At 31.6% G+C, this 13,576-nt stretch overlaps 1 protein-coding gene across 2 annotated transcripts; it reads left to right on the forward strand.

The window, feature by feature from the left end:
• Nucleotides 1–3,164: 3,164 nt before the first annotated feature.
• On the forward strand, nt 3,165–12,995 carry LOC108467114 (BOI-related E3 ubiquitin-protein ligase 1). Of its 2 annotated transcripts, XM_017767631.2 has the most exons (6): nt 3,165–3,454; nt 3,545–3,598; nt 11,104–11,172; nt 11,270–11,441; nt 11,592–11,953; nt 12,325–12,995. In XM_017767631.2, exons 4-6 carry the CDS (start codon nt 11,336–11,338, stop codon nt 12,874–12,876), a joined length of 1,020 nt encoding a protein of 339 aa, XP_017623120.1. In that variant the 5' UTR covers nt 3,165–3,454; nt 3,545–3,598; nt 11,104–11,172; nt 11,270–11,335; the 3' UTR covers nt 12,877–12,995. The 2 variants fall into 2 exon arrangements, with proteins under 2 accessions (XP_017623120.1, XP_017623122.1); XM_017767633.2 differs by lacking the exon at nt 11,104–11,172.
• The last annotated feature ends 581 nt before the right edge of the window (nt 12,996–13,576 follow it).

Consider the following 13,576-nt stretch of genomic DNA (forward strand, 5'->3'; position numbering starts at 1 on the left):
TCAGCTGCAAGGGCAGTAAATGGGGGCTTTTTGTCCTCTTTATTTATCTTTTTAATGTTGAAAGAAAAATTAAGAAAAGTCAAAAGGTCAAAATTTTAATGTGACCTACATTTTTCTTAACACAAACAAATGGATTTTAGAACTCAAAATATCATCCCATCACCACACACTTATACAAACATTAATATTTAATAACAATTATACCTTAAATGATCAAAATACTCTTGATGGCAAAAATATCATTTTATCTCTCAACTCATATTTTTACCTAATTGAATTCGAAAGAAAACAACTTAAAACACTTACTTATGTTGTCTTAAATAAATCATAGAAATTGCTTCTTCATATCAAAATATTGATTAAATTCCCGAAAAAGCACCCTACGGTAAGTAGGAAAATTTTGGGGCATTATAACTTTATTTTGATGTTTTCATATATTTTAATGTTATTAAACAAATTGTTTCACCATATTTTTTATATATTACATGTATTTTAAATATGTGATTTTCATACACATATACATATAATAGAAATCTAGACGCCAAATCATTTGTTAATGTGACGAAAATTGCCAAATGCATTTTGGTAGGCTCATGTGTCCTCCCAAATTTTTTTAACTCGATGATGAATAAAGCCACTTTTGCCTTTTGATAGGTTCATGTGTCCTCTCAGTTTCTTTAACACAATTAAATTCAGGAACTAAACTATTGAATGAAATTAAAATTTAAATTAGAAATCTTGTCACATATGTTTGCATGTGGAAACCATAGATTCAAAATACATATGCTTGTTTAAAAGTAATATACGATAAAGAATGAAATGTATGGTTTGAAATTAATTAATCATAATAAAACATGAAATATATACGATATTAAAATAAAAATTAGATTAAATTATGAGTAAAACGAAATTTAAACACATAAATTCATCAGATAAACAATAAAAAAGATTAAAATATTGTTGAATGATATAACTTTTTAATTACGAAGTACATTTTCATAATTTCTGACCGAGTTAGTAACCGGGTTGAGAGTGACATCAATTCAATCAGAGACTTAATAAATAGCATAGATATATGCAATTGATGAAAATAATAAATTGTGCATATTAAAACAAAAATGTATAATATAGATTAAAATAAAACTTTGGTTGAGTAATTCAACTAGTGTACATTCAAATCCTAATATATATATATATATATATATATATATATATATATATGTATTAATTTATTTTTGTTGAAATGAAAAGACTAAAATATCAATGAAAAGACTAAAATATCCTTAAATAATATAATTTTTTAATTATGGAGAACTATTTTCATAATTTTTTATCGAATTAGTGACTCTCTTAAGGATGAAAACAACTCAATCATTGACTTAGGTGGGTTTAGATACCTGTGATTAGTGTAAAAATAGCAGAAACGGTGAAATTAAATACTGTAGCGATACTATAGTGTGAGACAAAAAGTAAGCTAGACACAGCACACCCAATCACTCATCCAATCCCATCCTTAATAAATCGATATCAAAATAGATAAAAATTAAAAAGAAGTATTATATAAGGGTAAATTATACCAACAGTCACTCAACTTTGATGCAGCTGACAAAACAGTCACCCAGGTTTCAATTCAACCACTCAACTTTCAAAAAATGACAAAATAATCCTTTTAACCATTTTCTGTTACATACGTAATAGAAAAGTGACATGGCGGTTGACAAATTCCTTGTTGTCATTAACCGGCCAGCTGGATGTTAAGCACCAATTTAAACAACCTTTTTTAGCATCAGTTTAGGGTTTAGTAGAAGAAGAAAAGAAAAAGAAGAAGAAGAGAAAAAAAAATAGAAAGTTGCACCAGTTTGGGGACTTGAGTAATACCAGCAATCCATTAGAATTTCTTGATTTGGCATCATGATGACTGAAGTTCCTCAAAGTTACAAAGTTCCTTTGCCTACCTTGACTAGGGAAGTCTCTTTCCAACAACTGTTTTATGTCAAGCTTGGAGTTTTCTTCACCTATATCAATAGATGCAAACTTGAGCAGAGTGAAGTTAAAAATTTGGGTTTGTAGGGGTTGGGTTAGGACCTTGGTTGATTCCAACTCAGCTGAAACAGTAAAGACACAGCGACTGGGATCGATAATCCGATAGCTTAAAGTTGTAGTCAATGCAACAAGCATTAGAATGCTTATTAAAGGTCTGAGTGACCTCTTCATGAGAACAATCACATTAGAGGGATGATAAATGGGGTTTACTAGTTATGGCCAAAATAAGAAAAAAGTACAGATCTTGAATAAGTTTGTATCAGATTCAGTAGATTTTGGCATTCCAAATAGAGAAGATGGGTTTAAGCACAAAAAAGATCCCATCTCAGTATTGGGTTTTACAGGAAATAAATAAAAAATATCAGATCTTCCTCATGAAAAGACAAATAATTTCTTATTTTTGAATAAAACCCAAAAATAGAAAGAAGAAAATATGAAATCTTGAAGTGAGAAGTCTCACAACAAAGTGAAATGCAAATTGCAGATGAAAAATACCAATCAATTTCAAACCCTTAACCCTGTTAATCGATTTTGAACCCTCAACCAACCTTGAACCTTGAAATTGATTTCTAATCCAACACCTTGGTTTGTTAATTATTGTTTCTAATCCACAATAGCAACAATTAAGGGAAGAAGAAAAATAATATGGGAAAAAAACCTTAACAATTTTACAGTCTCTTCTCTTCTTCTTCTTCTTCTTCTTCTTCTTCTTCTTCTTCTTCTTCTTCTTCTTCTTCTTCTTCTTCTTCTTCTTCTTCTTCTTCTTTGTTAGGGTTATTTTTTTCAATTTTTTCTTAAATTAGGTGGGTTTTCACGTAGCCATATCCAACATGGCTAGTTAATTGACCACATCAGCTAGTTAACCGGCCACATCACCGTCTCCTTAGGTCTGTAATAGAAAATGTTAGTGGGTAACTGATTTGTCACTTTTTGATAACATTAGTGTCTGATTTATCATTTTTTAAAAGTTTAGTGACTGAATTAAAACCTGAATGATTGTTTTGTCAACTCTATCAAAGTTGGGTGAATTGGTGTAATTTACCCATTATATAATTCATGCAACAAATAAATCGTGAATAAAAAACCTTAATAAATTCTACTGATTTCAGTTAGCGTAACCACTAAGTAGAAAGGACAGGGCGTGCTTTGTTAATGCCACCGATTCTTAATCATTAGTATTATTCTTTTCAAATAATTTTGTTCTCCCAACTTCCTCTTTCTCTCTTTTCATTTTTTTCCCTTCGGCTTTTATTTTTCCTCTTCTATTTATTTCTTCTCTCTTTTTATTTCTTTCTATACGTCCGTTTTCCTCCATTTCTTTCTTTCTTTGATTTTCTGAGGTCAATACTTTCAGATCCTAAATGATCGGTTTCTCTCTTTGATATCTTCTCCAAAAACGTTACATTTTGTGGTACGTTTTATTTATTCTTTCTACGATGTATTTTCTTTATATATATGTATATTTGTTTCTGGGTATTGAAGATTGGTTTGGGAATTGCAGATTCTGCGCAGTTACTGTTGTTGAAACTGAATAAAAATAGCATACGTATCGCAGGTACGGTCTTTTAGATTGTTGGGTTTTCCATGTCTTCGATGATGTTTTCTTTAAACTTTTATTTATTTTAGGTTGTCATTCAAAAAAAAGAAAAAACTTCTTTTTGTCGAGATTCATCTAGAATGTGAAATTGATCTTAATCTCCTAGTTTGTGTAATGATTATTACTCCTTGTTAATTTGATATCTGATTTTTCTTTCTGTTTTCTCTTTTGATCTTGATATTCTCCTTTCTGGTTTTTCTTCTTGTTTCCATCACTTCATCTCCCACATCCCTTCTTGTCTAGACTTTACATCCGGTTATCTTGTCGTTAATTATCATGGAATTTTTTTGCAACCAAACAAACATAAGTTCCATGTTGATCTCCTTATGAAGCATTATCCATAATTATACCTCGTACATTTTCCAACCTTTATTTTTAAGATATCACTAGGTCATCGGCGTGATTTTTTTCCCCCTATTTTTTTTACCCTTTTGACTGTAGAATCTACTTTTGGAACCTAACTTAAATATTTCGATAGTTCAATCAGTAATTCCGTCATATTTCTTTCCTTTTTTTTGTTTTCAATAAATAAAGAAGATGTTGAGGTAGAACATTAAAGTGTTCCCCCCCTTTTATTATCATCAGCTTAGATTAAGGTGTTTCTTTGATTCATTTGTATTTGAATTCCTAATAATTTCATCATTGTTGATCTGAATGCGATTCATGTATGCGTTAATTCTGGGTGCATGAATTTTGGGGGTAATAATTCATGTGGGGACCCTCGTAGTTTTTGATAGAATAGCTTAGCATTTATTGTCAACCTAATAGAGGAAGACAATTACATGATCAATTTGTTTCTTCTCCTGAATATTCAAATTAGTAGATATGTATTTGTAGTGTATTATCACCAATAAAAATTTTATATTATCACCAATAAAAATTTTATATTGGAACATATATCTGATAAATGTCCTAGAATAGTTGGCTATTGCATTATTGTGGGAAGGTGGACATAGTCAACTCTTATCCTAGAGTCATTGTGCCATATTTACTGCTAAAATCTACTAGAAGCGTCCGTAAAGAGTGGAATTTTCTTTTATAGCCAAATGGTTTTACAGTGGTGAAGTAATTGAAATATTATCTTGACATGATTACATATTCAGTAACTTGTCGATGAAGTTGATACAGTTTTTCCATTGTAGTTCTCATCAAAACTCTCTTTTAACAAATTACTTTTCATATTTAAAACTTGTTTTATTTAGTTTTGTGCACACCCTCACTTTGCTGATGCAAGAGCTTTTTATTTTATTTTACTTTTTATTTCCTTAATAATTAATAATTTTTAGACGTATTATGTAATGTCTTTAGGGTTAAATCTTGTGCTAGGACTATATTTTATTTGCAAGAAAGCCTAATATAGATAACTTGTAAGTTTTACAACCAAAATTATTATTATTATTATTATTTTTGAATTAATAGAGAGAAACTAGAGGTTGTTTATAAACCTAATTTGTTTGGAGTTCCAACTTCTAACTAATTTTCAGCCTTGTTTCTTTCAAATATAGTTGTTTTCTACCTAAACCATACAAGCAATTGAAAGAATTAGGTTGAAAATGAGCTAGAAGTTGGAACTCTAAAATACCAAAGGTTATAAAAAAACCTCTCGTTTCTCTCTATTAGTTAAGAAAAAAAGGAGAATGAAATGTTAATGTTGGCAGCATAGCTTACAACTTATTTATACTAGGCTTTCTTGCAACTGAACTTTTATTGTTAGCCCTAGATTTACTTAACTGATGATCCTAACTCTAGATTTAACCCTAAAGATATCTTATTATCTTAGTCCATAATATGTCTAATAATTATTTATGAAATATAAAATAATTAAAAGCCCTTATATCATTCTCCTTCGCTTGGAAAAACTTGAACATGGCAAGGAGCTTTCACCACTTCTAACATAAATCTTTTAGAGAGAGCACTCTAGTTCTTTGGTGTCAGCTTTAGTAACAAATGATTTTTTACTTTCTTCTCGTGGAATATCATAAGCTAAGGCAACTTATGATAAGCTGGTATGTTGATAGCTGATTTAACAACTAACTTTTCTTGTCTACCTCTCATTGAGCGTCTTGTTTGATATTCATGGAGTAGAAGTATTCCTGTCCTCAACCCTAGCAGGTTTGTTAGTATTAGTTTTCAGAAAGCAGGTTCCAGAGAAAATTACCTTCATCACTTGGGCATCATAACTGACTTCAGCTGTTTGTCTTTGAGTAAATTTGGAACCAACTGAAACAACAAGAGAATGAATTTTATGTGCATGTATTTTGTGAAGTTGGCTGGGTCCAGAACCTTGATCGCTCTTCCCTGCTACAGCTTTATTGACCAAAGATACTCTAGATACATAAATCAAAACTTGAAAGATTATAAACATTGAATCTACACCTTTTGATTCTGGAATCAAGGTACTAGACCCTGAAGATGGGAAAGGAATGGGTTTTGTGGACTATCTTACAAAGTTTTTTTCTTGTCGTAGCAAACAAAACAAGGTGTTACAAGACAGACACATTTCTAGGGTTAATTCCTAGGCTATCAAGATAATTTGAAGTTCTACTTCTCCTATGGCCATTTTTTATTTCTTTTCTAATTATTTCTTTATATGACAATAGAATCTACTGTGAAGTCTTCGTACTTATTGTCTTGTTCATGTATCTTCTGGCAATTCTTATAATCTGGAATTGACAATCTTGAACATCCTGAATGTGACAATCTCCTTTCAATAAAGACTTTCCAAAGTCTTAAAAGTTGTCTTCCATTATGATATTTGTTCTTCAAAAACATGATAGAACCATTTTTTTCAGAACCAGACTGAACCAGCTGGTTGGACTGAGAACCAGCTAGGGTCTCGGTTCGGAAAAAGGAGTTGGACCTATTGACTTGTGGTGAATCAGTTGAACTGGGCAGTCAGACCAGTGGTGGAATCAGTTGAAATGGTTTTCTCTATTTTTTAAATATTTTATTCAATTGATCTGGTCAAACCGGTTGGACTGGTCTCCAGTCTGGTTTTGAAAACCTTGGATAGAACCAGCCAATTGATTAAGCATAACATTCAACCAAGACCTCCTCTTGAGAATATGACCTACATCTATAGAAACATAAAACAATGCCTCATCATCTAGATAAGGTCACTCTTTAAAGAATCCTTCCATCCCTTGGGTTGAATGTTGGGTATGGCATGGTAATGTTTCTTTCTGGAATGCTGGCTAAGATCTTGGTTTTCACTCAAGGGAGCTTCTATGTTTTGGTCTCATCATCATTGTTTTTGATCTTCGTTGTTAATTCACTTCCAGAGGTCTCATTGGTTGAACATATTGGGACTGTCAAATATGTTTGTGTTGAAATATTGGATTGTTTCATACTGAACCCTAATTTTTCAAAACCCTTCACTTGAGCCCTCAATGCCTTTGGTAGGGAAGATAGTTGGGTAAATGCACTACCATAACACTAGTCTCCTCCTTATCTTCAATTTTTGTTATTAACACATCACAAACAATCAACGACTCTCCTTGAACTGGATATACATATTCTTCACTTTCTTTTGGATACTGTCATAAATAGGTTGTAGCATATCATACTCTTGTGCTTTCACATGCATCCTGTAATGAAAATCAGCAACTTAAATATTAGTTCCACCCCTATTCAATTCAAGGTCATGCACCAATTATTCTTCCAATTCACTTTATGAAAGGGGTTTTACTCACCATTATTACAGCATGCTTGGTTGGCTGTAATTGAATAGAGCTGTAATTGAATAAAGCTGTAATGGAATAGAGTTGTAATAAGTAATTCAATTATTTGGTTGAATGGAATGGAATAGAACTGTAATAGTATTCTTGTGTTTGGTTGAATGGAATGATGTTGTAATAGCATAAGGAAAAAAACTAAAATGATCAGAATACCCTTAGCAGAATTTTGTTAAGGTAGATGAATATTGTTATTGTTATTAAATTTTAATAAGATTATTATTGAAAATAATTTAATAAAAATAATAAATAGTTTAACCATATTTTAACATAATTATTATTAAATATATTTTAATAAAAATATAATTTAATAACATTCATTATATAATTATTATTATATGAATTAAAAATCAAGATATATAACACTATAAAAAATATATAATCTACTTTATTATTTTTAAACTTCAATTCATATTTAGGCTCGTTTGTTTGCCAAGAAAATATTTTTAGGAAAATAATTTATGGAAAATGATTTACTTTTCTAGAAATGATTTACTTTTGTGGTGTTTGGATGAATCTATGTAAAATATTTTCCATTATTTGGTAGATTTCTTAAAATATTTTATAAAAGTCATTTTAAATTAAACAAATATATATTTAAAATTTATTATCTTTTCATTGTTTATTTGAGTTTATTATATATATACATTAATAAATTTATATTTTAAATTGTTTTTACATATATTGCAATGTTTTATTTATGGGTAAACTACAAAAATAGTCACTTTTGTTTGCCTCGGGTTACATTTTAGTCACTTATATTTGAAATGTTACGTTTTAGTCATTTATGTTATTATTATCTCCTTAATGATAATCCTATGTGGTAGTCCAATTAGATTTTAAGTGTCAACTAGATTTTAAGTATATCTGTTAATACATACTTCATCCGGTTAAATTATACAGTTTTCTGTTATTACATACTTCATCCGGATAAATTATACAGTTTTCTATTAATACATACTTTATTCGGGTAAAATATGGATCATTATACAAGAATTTCTTTTAGTAATAACTGAATATGGATCATTCGACCACTTCAAAAATAAAATAATAAGTTCAAATTTTAAGTTTTTGTAGCAACACTTACCAAAATATTTTAACCAGATTGGTTATGGAACATCTCTTAAGCGAAAATGAAAAGGAACCATCATTTAGTTTCGAATTCTCGGTGAAAACTTGGTCATCGACTCATGGCAGAATCAAAATGTAAACTTGACATGCAGTATAGAAGAGAGGGAAAAAGGCACAAAAATCGGCAAAAGTATGCATCTATAGTTGAAATAACTTAATATAAGTGGTTTAGCTAGTTATAACACACCAAACCACTAAAGGGAACCTAAGTTCATAATCTAATAGGTTCCTCATGTATCACGACAACCCTTATAGACTGTATCCTGCTCTCACTGTCAACATTTCCTTTGTGACTCCAAGTTGTTTATGCCTATGACTTTATAGACTCCAACATGTATTATTTATTGAATTCCTTTAAGAGGTCTCTAAATCGGTTTATGTATGCCAAGCCATATACTAGGAGATTATGGTACAGAAAAAAAAAAGAAAAGGAAGCCAATAGATCAGAATCATTGTGTTCACACAATAGATAAAAATTTTCAATCTAGTAGAAAGCAAGTTTCTAAATCTTCATAGTAACGATTAAAAACAAATATTGTTCACAAACAAGTAGAGAATACTTATATATACGCAATTTACATGCGTGAATAAGAAGACATCTACATGAGAGAGAGAAAGCAAGTGAGTGCCTAATTAACTTGAAGCACCAGCAGAATCTAACTAGTACTGCAACCAAAATCCAGTGGTTTGATTTGAAATTAACTAAGTCATTGCATTAACAATTCCTTTCTTCATGTAGTTCACTATCCATCCAATCCCCGTACCTTCCTTTTACCTTTCCACAAATGTACAAGTCTCAACTGGTCTAAAATAAATCATATCCTTCACTTTGGAATAATATGCTAATATTCCATAGTGGTGTCCAGCATTTCAATGTGAAAGAAAGACCCGCCCCAACCTAGAGGGAAGAAAATTAAGTTAAAACATCCACCCATAATATCAAAACAGCAACGCCCTATGGTAAGAATCCCATACAAGAAATAACCATTAATCTCAAATAACAAAGATTACCAATATAACATGCTCTTTTACATAAGAAATGTTTCCAAAAAATTAACTTCAAAGCTAAATCTCAGCCACCATCCCCTCAAGCTTGATGTGAAATACTGACCTCAATTAGGTGTCAAGTAGTAAACAACAATCCATCAATATCCTAACACTACCATTATGTAACCAAATAAACCAAGTCGAATATGTAAAACTAATAAAACAGCTCGCTTCATTGTATTTGCCACCTAAAATAGAAACTAGTAATACTCAAACTTTCGCCTTTAATATTGAATCATAAACATTACACCCCACCCCACCCAAAAAAGAAAAAAAAAACAAAGTTTCTGCCATTTGCAAACATCAGAAACCTAAAAGCCAAAACTTCAGGTACCTTGCCATTTCCAAAACACATTCTCAAGAATCAAACAAATATATAAGAAAGAAACAAACAAACAAAAAAGCAAAGGAATTGCTTAAATTCAGAATCAAAGGTTCTATCTCCCCTAATTTTCGAAGCTTTCTAAAACTAAAACATAATAGTTAACTAAATTCCCAAAAGTTTGGAAAAAAGAAACTATAAAATCAAAACATTTTAGTGAGAACGTTGAGATACTCTACTTCTTCAAGGCTCTGCCATTGTTTCTTTTGATGACTCAGTAAGGAACACACCGTTTAACCATAAAACAAAAATGAAAAGGCAAAAGACAAAGTTCAAGTTAAGATGATGAAGGAAGATGATGTGAAGGAAGAAGAAGCAAAAATGTTTACCTGATAGGGGAGGAATGCCGGAGTCGGATATGAGAAATGGCTGCCGATTGAGAGTGTTTTGAGGTGAAATTTTTGTAAGGGCAGAATAGGGTTTTTTAAGCAACGAATGGCTAAACGGTGAAGAGGGAAAGGAATAGAAATCCCCAAAAATCTTTGCTTAAGCCCGGAATGGAATACACCCGTAATAGGGTATTCCATTGAACCAAACGCCAGTTTAAGTGGGCCTGAAGAATAGGCTGGTAATAGGCATGTAATGGCTTAGCCATTACAGCCAACCAAACATGCTGTTAGATTTATCAATGCAATCACCTTCTTTTATGTCAAATTGTTTGTGGGTAAATTCCAAATTCTCCATCTGGGTTCCCATTTTTTCCTGTTGTAACCAAGTATAAATGGCATGCAACGATTCTTCATTGCATGTTGCATCACAACCAATCTCTTGCTGTTCTATCTTACACCTGCTTGTAAAAATGTTGGCTTTGCTTTCATGAGAACAGAAAATATGTAAATAGATACCGTTGAGAGTTTTGTTATTTTTTAGTAGTGATAAAATAGGTGGTAATTAACTTTATTCCTGTTGGATGGTGCAAGGCAATTTAACGTGAATAAATGTAAAAAACTGAGATATAGTACATGAATTGGTTGTGTCTCATCTTCAAGGAACTCAAAGGTGTTTCAATTACCAATATTGAACTCATGTGTCTGACCTTAGGACCTTCCATTGAAAATTTTGTTGGATCTGACTGTTATGCAGGCACGTTTAGAATTGCTAGATTGCCACTATTGTCATCTTTATAATTTGGATTTTGACTGTGTTTCTTTTCTTTGTTCTTTGCACAGGGAAATTCAGTTGTGGAAACTCTCGGAGAACTATAAATCATAATAGCTTAGGCTTTAAGATAGGAAAATGTTAGGAGGCAACAACATTAATCCTGTGCTTCCCATTTTCCTGGATAAAAAAAGCTTGATTATTTGGCGTTTAACTGTATTTCATTTTCTTGTGCAGGCAAATTCTCAACTTTGGATACTCTTCTAAGATAAATCATAATAGTTTAGGTATTGATATAGGAAAATGCTAGGAGGCAATGAAGGTAATCCTATGCTGCCCATTTGCATGGATGAGAATGGTCTTCCATATCAGACTAATGCATCAAATCAACTGCAGTTATTTGGAAGATGTATGTTATTATTTTTTTCATTTATTTAGCAATTAGTTTATGTTTTATTGTCTTTCAATGTCTTATTTCGTCAGGCAAAACCACACTGATCCATTCTCTTTTACTTAAACTTTTAATGGCAACTGATCCGTCTTTTTTTTAAACTTTCAGTACCCGTTGGATGTACTGTTGATGTGGTGAATTATTTTGGAAATGAGCATTTAGCTCCCATGGTTCCACCCAATAAAAGAGGCCACGAAACAGAAGATATTCTGAGGCAACAGAAGCTACAAATTTCATTGAATTATAAAATTTATAAAGAGGAAGCTGACTGTTCAGCTAGCATTCCTAATCCACATGCTATATCTACTGGCTTACGGCTATCATATGATGATGATGAGCGGAACTCATCTGTGACTTCTGCTAGCAGAAGCATGACACATGGTCCGTTAATGATCTTGGCTCTCGGTGACAATGTTACAACCGAACTTGATCGTCAGAAAGAAGAATTTGATCAATATATCAAAATGCAGGTACTATTGTGGTATTGCTCTCCAAGTAAAATAAAATATGTCACCTTTCTGTATGATCTCTCAATATAGGGGGTTTCTTAGTGACAGGATTAAAACAGCTTTTACTAGTCAATCTTAATAACTCGTATTTATGTTGATGCATTTGCTTTTGGCTGGGCATAGGTGCTTAGTAATTTTCTTTGTTTACTATAATAATTCTGATAAATTATGTGTTGGAGGTGTCCTTGCTTCAAGGCTCCTAACATCCGTCCTGATAATGATTTTGCTATTTTATACTCCATAAATCTCACATGTTTATGGTTGCTGGTAACACCTAGCACTATGGTGCCTAGGAGGACGTTCTGATTCAGTCTTTTTTCTTTCTTAATCAGGAAGAGCACTTGACGAAGGGAATAAGAGACATCAAACAAAGACACGCGGCTTCTTTTCTTGCTGCTATTGAGAAAGGTGTCAGCAAAAAGCTTAGGGAGAAAGACGTAGAACTAGAGACTCTGAATCGCAAGAATAGGGAACTGATTGACAGGATAAAGCAGGTGACTATGGAAGCCCAGAATTGGCACCATAGAGCAAAATACAATGAGTCAGTCGTTAATGTGTTGAAGAGCAACCTGGAGCAAGTAATGTCACAGTCACAGGGTGGTGAGCAGCAGGGAAAGGAAGGTTTTGGAGAAAGTGAAGTCGATGATGCTGCCTCATATATTGACCCCAACAACTTACTCAGCATTCCTGATGTTGGTGGTGCAAAATGTGTTTCCGGGAATCACCATGGCATGATTTGCAGAGCTTGCAACGCAAAGGAGGTGTCCGTTTTGTTGATGCCATGTAGGCATCTTTGCATATGTAAAGATTGTGATGTGCTAATTAGTGTTTGTCCTGTCTGCGAGGTTAAGAAAACAGCTCATGTCCAAGTTTACTTATCATAAACTGTGAAGCAAATTACAGATTAAAAGAAAATGAGTATATATATACCCTCTTCATTGTGATGTGTTGCCTGTATCTGCTTATTCCTAACAGATGTATGAAAGTAAAGGATTTGTTGAAATGGAGTTTGCAAAGCATCCTTTGTTCTCTCTTGTTTCTTTTGGTAGGTGTTGCACGTCTCATGGTTTTTTATGTCTATTCAAGTGTTAGTAGCGAAAGAAATCTGTTTCTAAATTCGATTGTTTAAATGCTTGGAGATTAAAGGAACATGTTTTACAAAAAAAAAAAAAAGAAGATTTTTGGTTAATAGAAATTGAGTCAGATAGTGGTCCTTTTTTTTACTAGAAATTCTGACAAAAAAAAACTTAGATCTTATAGACTTTCATACATATATATATATATATATATATATATATATAATTTTAAAATGATTTAGGTATAATTGTTTATAATTATATAAGGACTTTTCAATTATTAAGGGAGGGAGGTGAGCATTGAATTATAAATTATTTTTATACAATCTAAAAAAATTATAAATTAACAATTTAAAAAAATATTATAAGTTAACACTTTTAGTGTTTGGGATGATTATAGCAAATATATATATATATATATAAATCTTAAAAATTCTACTATAAAAATAAATGTGTATTTTATAAATTTATAATAAAAATTATATTATTTATAAGAAATGTTACGAAA

This window comes from Gossypium arboreum, chromosome 2, assembly GCF_025698485.1.
Source record: "Gossypium arboreum isolate Shixiya-1 chromosome 2, ASM2569848v2, whole genome shotgun sequence".
Lineage (NCBI taxonomy): Eukaryota > Viridiplantae > Streptophyta > Magnoliopsida > Malvales > Malvaceae > Gossypium > Gossypium arboreum.

Coding starts and splice junctions, on each gene's coding strand:
- LOC108467114 (XM_017767631.2), top strand. CDS start 11,336: ATGCTAGGAGGCAATGAAGGTAATCCTATGCTGCCCATTTGCATGGAT. Junction 11,442..11,591: donor ACTGCAGTTATTTGGAAGAT/GTATGTTATTAT, acceptor TTAAACTTTCAG/TACCCGTTGGATGTACTGTT. Junction 11,954..12,324: donor ATCAATATATCAAAATGCAG/GTACTATTGTGG, acceptor TTTCTTAATCAG/GAAGAGCACTTGACGAAGGG.